The sequence below is a fragment of the Ctenocephalides felis genome, unplaced genomic scaffold (assembly GCF_003426905.1).
Source record: "Ctenocephalides felis isolate EL2017-DRISC unplaced genomic scaffold, ASM342690v1 CF-g0.4_SCAFFOLD_03572, whole genome shotgun sequence".
NCBI lineage: Eukaryota > Metazoa > Arthropoda > Insecta > Siphonaptera > Pulicidae > Ctenocephalides > Ctenocephalides felis.
The window spans coordinates 15,193,231-15,210,107 of NW_020539726.1; the positions used below are offsets into that span (position 1 = coordinate 15,193,231).

At 28.8% G+C, this 16,877-nt stretch overlaps 1 protein-coding gene across 4 annotated transcripts in view; it reads left to right on the forward strand.

Annotated features, from left to right (window-relative positions):
- The window catches only part of LOC113387588 (serine/threonine-protein kinase tousled-like 2), an 83,785-nt gene extending 69,607 nt beyond the window's left edge, over positions 1 to 14,178 (forward strand). For 2 of the 4 annotated variants that reach the window (XM_026624927.1, XM_026624929.1), the window contains 11 exons: positions 148 to 241; positions 9,199 to 9,551; positions 9,892 to 10,032; positions 10,160 to 10,294; positions 10,366 to 10,571; positions 10,760 to 11,027; positions 11,563 to 11,858; positions 12,047 to 12,194; positions 12,315 to 12,565; positions 12,816 to 13,035; positions 13,415 to 14,178. In XM_026624927.1, the coding sequence (XP_026480712.1) occupies positions 148 to 241; positions 9,199 to 9,551; positions 9,892 to 10,032; positions 10,160 to 10,294; positions 10,366 to 10,571; positions 10,760 to 11,027; positions 11,563 to 11,858; positions 12,047 to 12,194; positions 12,315 to 12,565; positions 12,816 to 13,035; positions 13,415 to 13,642 (2,340 nt within the window). In that variant the 3' untranslated portion in view covers positions 13,643 to 14,178. Of the gene's footprint in view, positions 1 to 147; positions 242 to 4,970; positions 5,186 to 9,198; positions 9,552 to 9,891; positions 10,033 to 10,159; positions 10,295 to 10,365; positions 10,572 to 10,759; positions 11,028 to 11,562; positions 11,859 to 12,046; positions 12,195 to 12,314; positions 12,566 to 12,815; positions 13,036 to 13,414 lie in introns of those variants that run through there. The other 2 variants (XM_026624928.1, XM_026624930.1) reach the window with 2 other exon arrangements.
- Positions 14,179 to 16,877: the final 2,699 nt, after the last annotated feature.

A 16,877-nucleotide genomic window follows, 5' to 3' on the forward strand; every position in this document is an offset into this window, starting at 1 on the left:
TGATACGTATCGGGAAGTTTATGCTTTAAAGTTAAATGCTACTTCCAACTAATTTATTTATTTATTGAGCAATGTCATTTCCTTGATATTGTTTAACAAAACTTTTAACCCAAATTATTTTATCTAACCTTATTGTTTTTGTTCTAGATGTCCGCCGGTTCGCAACTGCAGATGGCGCCTCAAGCGACTGCACACACGGGACAACAGACGGTCCATAGTCAGGACTCTAACATGAGCACCGGTAAGTTAGATATTCGTAAAATATTACAATATCAAATGAATGTTTCTACAATATACGTCATCTACAATAATTTATGGACTTTTTAAGGGAAATATTTGGTAGATTATAAAAGATTTTGTCAAAAAGTGGAAAATACAACTTGTTGCAAAATACAGAATTTTAAGATGTTCTTAATATTGAGTTTTTTCTGAATTGGTAGTTTATGCCTACGTTTTAGGCAAATTAGGCAAGCATTCTGTGGTATAAACAAATATCAAATGAATAAAATTTTTACTTCAAAAATCTATATGAAAATGGCAAATTTGAATACTGGTTTAAACAGTATTTAAGAAAATAATAATTCAAACTATTTTTTTTAAATTCTCACTTTTATCAGAACTATCATTAATATCATATGATAACCCAATGGTTAACTCATCTATATTTTGTGCGATTTATTGTATATGAGTGGAATGAACACTTTTAAATGAGAGTATGTAATGTCGTTATAAAAAATCTAAAGTATCGATTTGATATAAAAGATAATTTATTTTTTCCTGTATTTAATATTATGTGCGAGTAAAATTTTTTGTGTTATTAAGGAACCTGAAGCTACGTGAATGGTTTAGATTTTTACGTTTGTCGATGAAATTCTTTCACCAAATAGTTTAAATATTTTATATTAATAAAGCTTATGTCTTCAACGTGAAATACTTTTAATATTATCATATACAATTGAAATCTCTACAAATACGCAATAATGATATACTTGTCTAAATACTTTTTTTAGACTTCAAATGACACTTTTGATGATCTATATACCAAATGGACTGTGATTATTGAAAATACGAATTGGGCGTTATTTTTAAATCGCCACAAGTTTAAGCCAACCTCACAAAAACGTGATGTATCTTTACATACATACTTACACTCTTTTTTTTTCAAAAGTAATAGAAACTGTTATTCAAATCATTACACTTTTACACTTCTACACATATAGAATGGTCATAAAAAAATTTTATATTTTTTTAGAAGAATGAATAAATCGACATTTATTCTATAAAATAATTATAATGCTTAAAAAATATAATATTGTAGTATATTATAGTAGTATATAGTATATCAGTAATATTTTATAAAGAATAAATAATATATATTTTTATACGATGGGAGTTTATACTTTCTCATATTTATTACTACTTCCCACACTTATATTATGGATTCTGTATGCATATAAAAACTAGATTTTTTCTTAGTTTTCTTGAATTTTATGTAACGAGACATATTTTGCGAGTGAAAATATTAAAGAACGAAAGAAAGTAAAGTTATAAAAAATAATTTTAATCATTTTAAATGAATACAAGACATTTCTATAGAGTTTGTGCGGGATGGCAAATGATGAATGGGATAAACCAGAAATTATTATTTGATTTCGTTTTTACCAATTATTTTAGAAAATTCTAGAAATTATATTGTAAATATTAACATTATTTAACTCAGTATTTGGGAGCAAATTGAAAATGCACATCACTGGTGAATACAACAAAGATACAAACTTTTGCATATCATAACTATTATTATGTATGATTATATAAAATTATCAAATAACGTAATAAACAACGTTAATCTTATCTATACTGCTACAGAACATCAAATTAAATTCAATTAATAAAAACAAATATTAAATGGAATGAAATTTTCTAGAAAGCACTGCAAAGTAAGTTGACACATTATAAATATTATAAAAATATATAAATATATTTTATATAGAAATAAACTCAATAGCAAGATTTATTCCAAGTTTTATACCGTTAATGTAATTGAATAAACTTGTTAGGTTTTTCTAATATTTATAAAATGTAAGAAGTGTATAGTATTTTCTCTTGTGTGTTAAAGCTGGCTTGCTGTCGGTGGTTCTGTAATGCAACTTATCAATGTCTAGTAATATAAGTAAAGAGGTCAAAAACCTAAGTTGAACTTTGCGTTTTTGTTAAAATATTTTGTTAGAAGATATGAATTTGAACACACAGCAGATGTAAATTTCGTGTTTTTTTTTTCAATTTAAAAATTACAATTTAAAAAGTTACAATTTAAAAAGTTACAATTTAAAAAGTTACAATTTAAAAAGTTTCAATTTAAAAGCTACACAATAGTTTGATTTTAATATTATTTCAGTTATGTCATTATAACTATATTTCTTCGAGATTTCGGATGGTCACGTCTTTCTTTTTGAAAAAGTTCTTAAATTTTTGAGAGATTATTGCTTTTTGTTATTTGTTCTGAATTTAAATTTTAGCTTCTTAAATCTTAATTTAAAGATATAGAATGTGCGTCTGGTTTGAAATCTTCGAGCACCCAATAAAAAATATTTTATATATAATACAATGTGTATGTGTGTTTAAGGTATATTTAAAACTACTAAGCATGATATTATGTATGATATTTTCAAAATGACTTGAATCTACTATGAATGAACTTAGTCTATTTGAGGCTTTACCGAATTCTAATAATCAATGTTACGTGAATCGCTGTGAATTATAATTGCAATATTATCGATTTTTTTTTGTTAAATATGTTCGAATTACAATCATTCTGATAAGATAATCTACGAATGACGTTAGTATGTTATTCAAACTCGACAAAAAGCACAAAAAGTCATGGAATTTTTTGTAACACCTATAAATAACTATGTTCAGGCAATGAACATGTACATACTTGTATGTTCAAGGATGAAGCTTTTTTTTTCTAAGCTCAGGTACCAGGGTTTCTAATACATCCTACTTTCTACTCAATTCTATAACTAGTTTGAGGGAATTAGTTAGTTATGGTCCAGATAATTTTTTAAGAATTTTTTTTCCTTATCAGGCGTTTCTAAACTGTGCAGTAGCTTGAAATTCTATTCTATGTGCAAAGCTTTAAAGGCTTCTTTTTGTTCCATATTGATAGAAATATAAACGGGGTGCAATATTTGGTTGCTTGCTCATGAATACATTCTTGTATGTTTAAGGATGAAGCTTTTTTTTTACTAAGCTCAGTTACCAGCGTTTCTTATTTCCTACTTTATACTAAAATCAAATAACTAGTTTGAGGGAATTAGTTAGTTATGGCCAAGATTATTTTTTAAGAGTTTTTGTCCTTATCAGGGGTTTCCAAACTGTGCAGCAGCTTGAAATTCTATTCTATGTGCAAAGCTTTAAAGACTTCTTTTTGTTCTATATTGAGAGAAAAAAACGGGGTCAATATTTTGTATGCTTGCTCATGATACATACTTGTATGTTCAAGGATGAGCTTTTTTTTTTACTAAGTTCAGATACAAGCTTTTCTAATATTTCCTACTTTCTACTCAAATCAAATAACTAGTTTGAGGGAATTAGTTATGGCCAAGATTATTTTTTAAGAATTTTTGTCCTTATCAGGGGTTTCCAAACTGTGCAGCAGCTTGAAATTCTATTCTATGTGCAAAGCTTTAAAAACTTCTTTTTGTTCTATATTGATAGAAATAAGAACGGGGAAGAAAATATTGCATATTTTGTTTGCTTGCTCATGATGCACACTTGTATGTTCAAGGATGAACCTTTTTTTTTAAGCTTAGAAACCAGCGTTTCTAACACTTCATACTTTGTACTCAAATCTAAAATTAATTTGAGGGAATTATCGTCAAGATATTTTTTAAGAATTTTTGTTCTTATCGGAAATTCTATTCTATGTGCAAAGCTTTAGACTTCTTTTTGTTAGATTTTGTTAGACTTCTATATTGAGAAAAAAAACGGGGTCAATGTTTTGTTTGCTTGCTCATGATACATATTTGGATGTTCAAGGATGAAGCTTTTTTTTACTAAGCTCAAGTACCAGCGTTTTTGATAGTTCCTACTCTACTCAAATCTATAACTTAATATGACTATGACAAGATTATTTCTTAAGAATTTTTGTCCTTATCAGTGGTTTCTATAACTGTGCTGCAGCTTGAAATTCGATTCTATGTGCAAAGTTTTAAAGACTTTGTTCTATATTGATAGAAATAAAAATAGAATGCAATATTTTGTTCGCTTGCTCGTTATCCTAATTATTTCTAATTTTTCTTATGGTATCGTGAAATAACATGAGGGCATATTCGATATTAGCATCGAGAAGTAGCATTATTGAATTTGGGTGGATTCCACGGATGTGCTGTTCTGCAGATATGTGCGTATATCCTTTCGGTAGATATATTGTTGAAAATATATACATATAGAATGATGTAGGTTGTTGCTATGCGAACTTTGTGCATATGTATGTATGTATGTATGTAAAGCTGTATATTGCATATGTTGGAAAATGTGTTCACGTATGTGTGCAATGCAGTTGAGGATGAGTATGAAGAACTCACACAGAGAGCGCCTGTCGCAGATTTGTGTGTGGGTATGATCGGAGAGAGCCTTCCATTCCGCGGGCTGTGCTATAAGGGAAGCAAAACTATACCGCACCATCCATCGGCGGGTGTACGCTGTGTACAGTGGGTACATACACGAACTACAATCGATTTCGTCAGTCAGTTGCACTAGTAAAACACTTCTCTACCTGTACGGTTGCGGATACCGTTTACGGTCTGCACCTTATCAAAAATATTTCTACATGTGCATATATTACATCATTATAACACGAATAAATAACCATTTATAAATGCACGCATACAACCTTGGACATTGAATGTGTGTATAGATTTCGCGTTTGTGCTGTGCTCTAGCGATGTTGTCAAGTCGCATTTCTACTGGACGTCGACCGTTTGTCGAAGTTTTTGTCAACTCGGCTGCAGTTATACGTTTGGCTATTATGACGGATGATCTACGTATTAAAATCATTCAGTGTCAATTATAGGCGTGATGTGGTTGCTGGTTTCGATTGATATTTTGAAAATATAAGAAACCCGTTCGGCGATGCAGTATTTTTTGACAAGTTGTAATTCGCAAGCTGTTGTCGCTGTGGATTGTAAGTATATAGCATAAGCCTCCGTATGTATGGGTTCATGTCACTTGAGTGGCGTTTTAAATGTGTGTTTGTATGTAGCTATAGTGTAGGCTTCGTCTTTGCGAATAGAGAATTCGCGATCGATTACATATGGAACGCTTTCTTAACCTCTTCCTCGTCCCAATGATATAAAGGACATCGGTTCGTATATTATAACGCAGACTCCATCTAATGCGACTTCTAAGTCGTATGTTTGGGAATCTGTTTGTTCAAACAGTAAAAATGTATATGCGCAGTTAGTTTTGTGGCTTTGTACCAGTAGGAGTGACACCCGTCTATATCTATGCATCTTCATCTAAATGCACGAAAATCACGGTTTTTTGTTATTCCCTTTAGAAACCATTTGAAAAATCTTTCATGAAAAGTATTCATTCCCCGATAATGCACATATGTGTATCCCGTGAATCACCATTAAACTATTTATACGCGGCTCAATAATTTTCACTTATAGGAAATATTTTCGTTATCAGAACAAATTACTTTTTCTTGTTTTAGTTCAAAATATAACAAGCGGAAATGGTTTGCGTTTCGTTTTTTCGAATATTTATTAATAATATTGCAATCATATTACATAAACTAATAAATGTTTAAAAAATTCAATGGGATATTCTTTAAACAATTCAATTAATAGCTAAATCTATATGTAAATAAATAAAAACAAAGAAATAGAACTGACGCCGATAATCCTTGCTATAAGAATTCTGTATAACATCATAGTATCGTCGTATTGTAATATAAATATTACAATTATATATAATATACATGGCAACATACAATAAAGAACAATTATTCAGTGCTAGGAGCATAAATGTATGCGATCTGTACGCGCGGATTGAAGTTTCCACTGAATGAAGGCCGAAACGTACATATTTGAAAACAACTTCGAAAAAATTATATTTTATATACACACACACACACACACACACACATATATATATATATATATATATATATATATATATATATATTACATTCCAGCTTTATATTTTAAAAACCACATTGCTGACAATTGAATTTGTGTTGTTTTTAAATTATTCTTATCTGCGGCTAATATATCATTCGAGTCCACATTCAATTGTAATTTGAATAACATTTTGATAACGATCCTAGTGAAGGTCTCGAAATTATAAATTATGTCGTCAATGATTCGAAAAAAAAACATTTTCTTAGTCGGATGATTAACCTTTGCTCGCATAAAAGTACTTAAAAATGATAAATATTGCTTATATATAATTACAAATTATATTTTGCCTAATAAAATTAATTTGAGCTTTTTTCATGATTTGTATTAGTCAATTAAATGGATATTCACCTCAATTATAATAACATGAATATTTAAAGTATTACTTTTTTCATAAAGCAAATTCAATATAAACGAGTCATGAATTCCATGCATTGGCAAGAACATTTTTTGGTTGAATATCTTGCAGAAACACTGACATTTTATCAAAATTAAATATATTATTGTTTTTTTATGCAAATACATAAAGTACTACCTAGAAAGTAATAATCAATATATTCGTTTTGCCTGAATAATTACTTGCAAAGAAAATTTGGCTCAAGTAACCGTTTGATAAAAAAAATAGTTCATATTATTAATTATGATAGAAATTATTGGTAATTTTTAAGTCAATTTAAAGCTTCAAATATTGTGAACTTCTGGTATAATTATTAGTACGAAAAATTTAGAACATATTGTATACTATGAGAAAATAGGTACAAATTGATAATACAGAAAATAAATCGAACGTTTTTGGTATCCGTAACCGTAAATTATTTTAATTATATGCAAATTGTGGTAAACTAAAACTTGGTGAACACCAATTACAACACGGGTTTCTTTTTTTATAAAACGCCCTGAATATAAATATATGAATTATGCAATTTATTAAAATTATTATTAAAATAACACAGAGTGGAATATAGAGATCTGTTTTTTTTTCAATTCGTATATGGATGTTTTCATTATTGAAAACTTATGATAACAAGATCAAATGTTAAGAATATAGTAACAATTAAAAAAATTTGCTATTTGGAGCACTAATTGATTTTACAAATAATTCAATTATTTACACGTGAGTTTTGTTATGCAAAATAATTTGCATAATATTTTCATTCTACAAAGCAACATAACGCCTATGTATAATTATAGAACATACGATATTTGAATTGAGGTTGCTTTTATATACCTCCAAGTGAAATCTTTTTGAAAATGGGTTTCAGTTTCACCAATGTTTATCAAGTTTGTTCTGTTAAGTTTCAGAGTTTCCCTATAAATAGATTTTTTAATTGCATGTCGTTTCATGGTTCCTTCTACCTACCTTAAATGACTATTGAGTATTCACTTCAATGTTCTATTAATTTTTCTTGTAGTAACCCATTTTCGGATATTCAAATTTCAAATATGGTTGCACATTAACCAGGGCAATGGGGAGGAAATGTTTGCAAATAACTGCTGAATTATACAAAAAAAGCTCAATAGATCATTAAATTGAAACTCCACAGTCATTTATGATAAAAGGGGCTAGGAAACGACGGAAATAATAAGATATTGATTATTATGCAAAAGAATTACTAGATTGGGGATTCTGTTGTTTTTTTTGTCAATTGACCCCAAATTTTGACTTTAAATTTGTGCAACGGTAATAACTATACTGGAAAACATATGCCGCACATTAAATAGAGACAACTTTTATATTTTGTGGATCTGGTGTTATTAACTTCCCGTAGGGTAAGTTATAGTAATGGCAAAAAAATCGAAAATGAATATTTTTATATATCTTTACTTTTCAGAAGTTTTTGAACATTTTGGCATACTTTAAAAAATGGATGTAGGGGAAAGTCCCCAAGTGGCGGACACCTAAGGTTATTTATAAATAAATCAAAAAATATTTTACGAAATGTTTATTAAATTATGATTTATGTTAGATAATAAAGTTAGAAATCAAACTAAATTAACAAAACCGCAATCTTTGCTAAAAATAATTAATACTATCAATCAAACTTTGCTATCAAAAAATATGATTTTAAATAGTGGCACCTAGACCGGACATTTCAAAATAACAACCTGCATTGATCACATATGTATCGCATATGTGTGTGTGTGTGCGGATACAAATTTTCGTCGACGATTTCGAGAACACCGATCAACCCATTTGAATAATTCAAAAATCATTCGATTCGTATTGATAAGGGGACGCGCTGATTAGTTTTTGGCGAAGGCAGTTCTAGCCGTTCCGTAGATACGAGGCAAAAAGTACAAAGAACGCTAACTCCGTTTTTATGAGAACGGAGCGTTCGATTTTAATAATTCAAAAAACATTTTACTTGTATTGACAAGATGAAGAACTGATTGAATTTTTGGGAAAGCTGGTTCAGCGGTTATGGACTCTCAATAAAAATAAGTAAAAAGAATGTCATTTGGCAGTCAAAAATGTTTATTGGGTGGGCGTATGTACATCAAATTATCAGATATTTTATAGAGATTTTAATAATGTGTACACATTATGTGTAATTTTTTTTGGGTTCCGTGCGGTTTACACATTTTGTGTAAATTTTTAATTACGGTACGGGAAGTTCCAGCAATTTGCCTTAAGGCACGATGCCATGCACCCCACTAGTCTTATATTATATTATATTCAATATTTACACAATTCTAATTCTATTTTTTTTAATAAATAAATGCTCTGAGTGATGAAAAGGTTAAGAAAAAGAGTCGCATAAATGATTTCATAAAAATATATGCTTTACATTCATTGCCTTCCGTGATTTGTGCGTTCTGTATGTTTAGTTTAGAGCTCCCGATTATTTTATTCTTTGTTACATACACACAAATGCAAGGTACATATAATATATACACACACGCACACAAATATATTGGTATATATATATACCAATATATATATATATATATATATATATATATATATATATATATATATTGGTGTTTCTACATGTTTCCATTATTACTTCAGGCTCGTCACATAGCGACAAGGAAGCCGAATTAACGCCCGAAAAACTGCCTCGAGCGCCTAGCGAGCGAAAACGCAAGCGGAAGCTGGATGACAGCGGAGCACAAAACTCTAACTCTATTGTGACGTCGGCGGGCGGCGTTGTAGGACCTCTGGTTGTGTCAGGTGGCATTATCCCCATCGCCTCACAACCGCTGGTCGGACAGCCGCTAACGGGAGTCACTAAAGGATCTAGGGGCCAAAATAATGATAACAAGAAAATCAACGAATACTTCCAAAAACATCCCGGTAGCAGTCCGATTAGGCAGCATACGCCGGGCGCCAAGAGTCCCTCGCCACAACAAGCCTATCCAATGGTGAGCGAAGAGTGTAAAAATCGATCTTTTTTTAATTAATTAATTGCTTACTATCACGATTTTCTATAAATGACACTAACTGGAAATAATGGAAATATACCGCTATAAGCTTTATATATTTACTAGTTTTCATACTATTTTCAATATCATTTTTATAAATAAAACATCAAGCATTTAAAGAATATTGACGATTGTCCGATATCGCTATTTTATTGTGATATATTTTAACAAAAAATTGAAATCCAGTTATAAAAACTTTAATATGATCATATTTATTACCTAGTCTATTTTTCATTTTGATCATGTTATATAATTTACAATTTTTCTTTTGTCATTGCAGTTTCCTCCAAGTCCGCAACCGTTGCTGCCTTCAGGAGTTCCTGGACCACCAGATTTTTATAAATCTGCTCCTGGGCGGCCTCAATCTATCCCAAATCTTGCAGTATCTGCAATGCCTCCAATGGCACCCAAATTAATACAGGTATCACTTCATTCTCTGGTTTGTAGTACATAGTTATTTAAATTCTAATTTATATATATTCAGCCTTTTACAAAAATCTTCATTTTTTTAAGTTTAACTGTTAATTATGATCTGCCTGCCTTTACAGACTGATTTAACTTGTCATCGAATACAGGAATTTGAGACGCAAACTTCTACGGACTTGGAAGCTCGTAACAATAAAATTGAAGATCAGAATAGGACCATAGAAGAGCAGAAACAACAAATTGTAACTCTGCAAAAGGTTTGCATAGCATTTATATAGTAGAAAAGCTAGATCTTCAAATAATTTTTTTATACATTCATTTTTTTTAGGCTTTAGAACAACATAAGTCGCACAGTAATAAATGTGTTGATGTTGTCAAAAAATTATTAAAAGAAAAGTCAAATATAGAAAAGAAAGAAGCGAGACAAAGGTGCATGCAAAACAGGTTAAGGTTAGGACAATTTGTGACACAAAGGGTTGGTGCTACATTTCAAGAAAACTGGACGGACGGCTATGCTTTTCAAGAATTGCAAAGGTGAGTTCAAAGCGTTTATGAGGATTACATAAATCTTAAGATTGAACAAAATATTAGAATATTATTTGAAGAACACTTTATTTTTGAGGCTCCATATATACAATTACATGAGCAGTTAATTTAATATTGCATAAAATTTAAATTAACACATACATTTTACTAAAACTAATCTATTTAAAAAAATGCAGGCGGCAAGAAGAAATAACGGCAGAGCGGGAAGAAATAGATAGGCAAAAGAAATTATTGTCAAAAAAGCGACCTCCAAATACTGACACTAGTCGAAAGAGACATAATTCATCTACAACTGCAGCAAATTTACAACAAACCTCCGCAGGATTATTAAATGGTAGTGAATCTCAGTCACAAAATCAATTTCTGAAACCAGACCCTGTACCAGGAGGATTCTCTTGGCAGGAATATTATGAAAGCGATGAGATCCTCAAAGTGAGTCGCGCGGTAAATTCCACATCTATATATTTATGTTTTGAATATTTGTAACATGATTCATATCCCAGATAAATGCATAATAAATTACCAGATTCATTTCTACTGCAATCATCAAAATAATCAGCATTATTTGCTGCATAAATAATATTAAATAGGGCTTGAAATTTTATGATTTATGAATACTAATTTATCATGAATTATATTTTTTCATAACTTAATGCGATAGATTTCAACATGCAAGTCAAATTTCAGTATATTTATTACAGATTTTTTAGTGTACTTATCTTTTCATATCTTGTAGAATATTAAACTATTATAATTTTCACTCATGAATTTTTTAAATGTAATTTTGTTTCAATTATGCAATTAAAGTAAGAATTATAAATCACAACATTTGATAGTAAATAAATATTCTTTATATATGAAATATATACATGTATTCTGTATTGAGCTAGAAGCGAAAATTGAAACTTTCTGTCTATTCACTTAATTTTAATTGGCTACAAAAATGTTTAAAATTTATGTAAAATCCTTATTATTTTAGTTAAGACAAAGTGCTCTCAAAAAAGAAGATGCTGATCTTCAATTAGAAATGGAAAAGTTGGAAAGAGAAAGAAATTTACACATTCGTGAACTCAAGCGTATTCATAATGAAGATCAATCGCGTTTCAACTCTCATCCCGTACTCAATGAAAGATATTTATTGTTGATGTTATTAGGAAAAGGTGGATTTTCAGAAGTACACAAAGCATTTGACCTTAAAGAACAAAGATATGTTGCATGTAAAGTTCACCAATTGAATAAAGACTGGAAGGAAGATAAGAAAGCCAATTACATAAAGTGAGTCTTCATGAACAATATGATTTTAATTGCAATTGAGCTAATCAAGTAATTTAACTCATCTTTGTATTACAATCTGATTTTGATGTTTTGATACAATGATAACTATATATAATTTTTTTTGTATAACATTTTTTATTTTTTATCAATTATAAATATGTGCTGTTATATATGTGAATTATTTACAGGCATGCACTTCGGGAATATAATATTCATAAGGCCTTAGATCATCCAAGGGTTGTTAAATTATATGATGTTTTTGAAATAGATGCCAATTCATTTTGTACTGTGTTGGAATACTGTGATGGTCATGATTTAGATTTTTATTTGAAACAGGTTTGTAAGAAAACGCATTTGATATCTATTATGCTATTAATAAAATTATAGTTATATTAATAGCATAAATTTTTATATTAAGAAAAATTATCTAACTTATTAAAAAACAAATATTTATAGCACAAGACTATACCAGAAAGGGAAGCTCGATCAATAGTCATGCAAGTAGTTTCGGCATTAAAATATTTGAATGAAATCAAGCCGCCTGTAATACATTATGATTTAAAACCTGGAAACATTCTATTAACGGAAGGTAATGTCTGTGGTGAAATCAAAATTACTGATTTTGGTTTATCTAAAGTCATGGATGAAGAAAATTACAATCCAGATCATGGGATGGATCTAACATCTCAAGGAGCTGGAACATACTGGTAAATTAACTAATCAGAACTAATTACAAATACTCTTTTTTTATTTTTTAACAACCATTTATTCTAGTTATTGAAAAACGTTTTATTTCTAACATTTTTCATTAAATATTGAATACAACTTGTTGAAAAACACATGAATATGATTTAAACGATTTATTATTATTTTATTATTATTTAAATAATTTTAATCTTTATTTGTAGATAAAGTGCAATTTTATCAATTACCTTATCAAACATGTTTGTTTCCCAGGTATTTACCTCCTGAATGTTTTGTTGTTGGCAAAAATCCTCCTAAAATATCATCAAAGGTCGACGTCTGGAGTGTAGGTGTAATATTTTATCAATGTCTTTATGGAAAGAAGCCATTTGGACACAATCAATCACAAGCTACAATTTTAGAAGAAAATACTATACTTAAGGCGACTGATGTTCAATTTGCAAACAAACCCACTGTGACGCAAGAAGCAAAGGTAGACATCTCTATTGATAAACCATAAAATAATACATTTGTCATTAACATATATTAGACTTTAGTACAACAGCTTTGATTTTTGGGCATTATCCAGTTGAAGAATATTAATATTCTAATATTGGAACTAATACTAACAGTTGACTTAGAACTAGAATTAGATAATGCCTTTGTTATAAATATATAAATATTCATTATTTAAGAGTCTTTGACTCGAGCACTTTCAATTCAAACAATTTTTATAAACATAAAAATAAAATATAAAAAATATTTACAAATGAAAAATCAAATGAGTTCTGAGAACAAATTGAAGCTTTTAGTTCTGCAAATTGAAATCATATATATAAAATTATTATAATTATTGGCTTTTAACTTTTCAGAGTTTTATTCGGGGTTGTTTATCATATAGTAAAGAGAGTAGGATGGATGTGCTGTCATTATCAAGACATGAATATCTGCAACCACCAGTGCCAAAGCATGGACGACAGGCACAAGTTTCACAACAAGCGCAGCAGGCCCAAGCGCAAGCTCAACAGAGCTTGCAACATGGACAAACTACTTTCAATGCGGGAATGTTTGGCAACATGAATGCTTCGAGTTCATCTTAGAAGTCGAAAGGGATTCATTGCTGATAGTCATAAAATTCTCCCAAAAGTAGTGTCAACTTGTTATCATACTGTTATAATGTATGTGGAGTACATTTAGCTGAAAGTGCGATTTTTGTGATTCTTTAATAAAACTAATGAAATGGATACTAGTGCTATGAATATTGGTGTGCGGTGGTGTTTTATCAAATCGACAAAATTTGTTCCTGTTTTTATTAGAAGGCTGTCTGAAATGATAGCTTATGTTGAAAAAATTGTGATAATCAATATAGCGTTGCTTTACTGATGAAATGTAATGTTTACATCTCATTTTGCAGTGACTAACTTTTGGAATATTGTAAGTTCATATTAAGGAACAGAGAAAGATTGATATCTTTATCATATCCTGAAGATGTGTTTGAGTGAATGAATTATTTATATTTGAGGACTCTGTGGAATAGTAATATAACTAAGAAAAACGCTCAACCATAGTGTGCTTGCTTAATATTAATTAATTTAAACATGAAATAAAGAAAAGACTTTATAATTGTTATGATCAGTGATTTTTTCATTATGTAGTTATATTAAATTGCAGTTTCAAATATAATAAACTCTTCTTAATTTAATTGTTATAAAAAGTGTAAATTTGTTTATTACAATAACCTATAAAAATTGTAGAAATCAGAATGAAGGAAAGATATTGGCATAGATTTTAATTGAGACAGTGATCAAGTTAAATTATTTATCAAAGCTAATAATAAACTTCAATTAAACAAATTTTCTTACTACATATAAATAATTTTGATAATTGATCAGTATATATGTCTAAAGATGAATTAAAACACAAACTTTAAATAAAATATTTCAATCTAAAAGAATCAATCCAATGTGTAACTTATTAAATTCACTGTTCATATGTATTTTATTATCATAACAATAGTGATTGCGTAATATATTGTTCCTCTACAGACAGTGTATGATATCATTTTTTATTTATTTTACAAAAGGGACAAGGATAAAATCAATTAGTTTTCATGCTGATAATTTTCAATAATGTTTCAGGTGATAGCAAAGAATATCGTTGCTTTAATTTAAATTCAATGTCATTACAGCATTTATCTGATTTTAATTAAATATTATAATCTTCTAGTTGTGCGTGTGTATATATTTAATACTAGAAAACAATTTTATTAATTAAAAATGAAATTTTCTCATACTAAAAATTATTTATGTTGTGATCGAATATACCAAATTTGAGAAAATTTTATGCATATATCAGAGTGCAGTTCATATAGTATTCTAAATGATTTAATTTGAAGATTTTAAATTATAGTAAATAATATATACACACACAAGTCTTAGCTAATTTATATATTTATAAATTGTTATAAAGCCAGTTTATTATTTTTATACAATGTTTTATTTATAAATACCATATTTTTTTGGTACAGTTTCTGTTATGAATAATTCTGTATTTTGCAAGCTTCGTTTTTTCTTTTTATATACATGAATGTGTAATGAACATTACAACGAATCTGTATTACAGAAACATCGACTTATTATATAAACAATATGCTATAAATGTGTTTATTTGATATTTGAATTATCTATTAATTTTTTGCCCAAGTCTTAAAATTATCAATTTTGACAATTGATGAAAGTATATTTCTCAACATTAAGTCTTTAATATCTCATATTTTTGAGAAATGTTAAAATATTTTGATAATGAAATTAATTTTGTCAACAAATCCTTTATATTGCCTTGTACATTTTTCTAAATTTGTAATTTAGTTATTCAACTATTTATCAAAATTACTATGTGATGTTAGATTTAACCTTATTATTGTTTTTCAGAAATGTGATATTTTTAAAATAGGTAAGTTTGATATTTTATATCTATCAATACTACTCTCCATAAATGTTATTTTATTATCATTTTTATATCAATTCAAACAAAAGGTAACTGCTGCTTTATAAAAGGCATTAAAAAACAATCCAATTAAAGAAACAATTGTTAATAATTGAAATTTTGAAGCACATATTTCAGTTAAATTTTATTTTGGTTCAGTCCAATATAAGAAAATTCTTCAGAGGTTACATTGAAAATTGAGATGAACTTAATGTTCAAACTGAAATATCAGATATTTGGTTGTTCATGTAGGTATTATATAAAATCTCAATATTAACATTTATATTGTTAATATATTATATATTATTTTACTAAATTGTGACAATATGAACATGCTTTTTTTCATGTAGTACACACTTTTACAACATTGGATAATATTTAGGATTCAAACTGATAGCACCAAATCTTCATGCCAGATTATGTACTAGGACCAGCTTTAGAAACACAAAAACAACATCTTGATGATCTATTCAAATAATATTTTTGGCTGCTGAATAAGTTCTTTGAGTTTTTGCTTTATGATACATAAACAAGTCTGGACACATGAAACATTCAGATCAATCTGCATGTGATAAATGAAAGCTCAAGACAGGCAATAAGCACCCTAGGTAAGTACCTAAGTGATTATTTCATCAAGACAGCAAGGTATTATTTTGGTTTTTTGTTGTTAAGTAACTATTTAATTTTTTTACTTTTTTTTGTACATTGGGATATTTCCACCTGGCTGGCTATCCGTTTCTTTCTAGAAGCAATATTTGTTCCAGAATCAGGTCTTTGTCCGCAATGTTTCGATTTTTGCGATTTGTCTGGATTCAAAATGAATCTTTGCTATTACTTATTAATAAAATTGGAATAACCCATCTATTATCATATAATAGGCGATTATGCTTATATGGAACTATATGTTGTAGGGAGAAATTATGATTATTTTTTGGTCAATAACTAATAAGTTATCTAAGTGTGTTTTTTCTGGTCTAGAATATCAATATTCCTTTTAGTCGAAAGATAGGAAGGTTTGGTTATATAGTTAATAATTAAAATTAATTAATTTAAATGCGTTATGATTGTGTATGTAGCATAATTATACTGTTTATTATTTATTTATACTGAATATTATTTATTCACATCTTTTCAACAAGATACAAAAAATTTAATGGAGGATGCTAATTTTTATGAATCTCTTTATTGCTGTATAACACTTTGCCTGTACGTACTGTACCGTCTCGTTTTTGGTTTTTCTTCCATAGAGGCTTTTGCCAGATAGTAAATATCAGTTAATGGCTTAGGAATGAACTGAAAATTCAAAATCGAAGCAGTTACGATTAAAGACATTGGACCAATACTAAAATA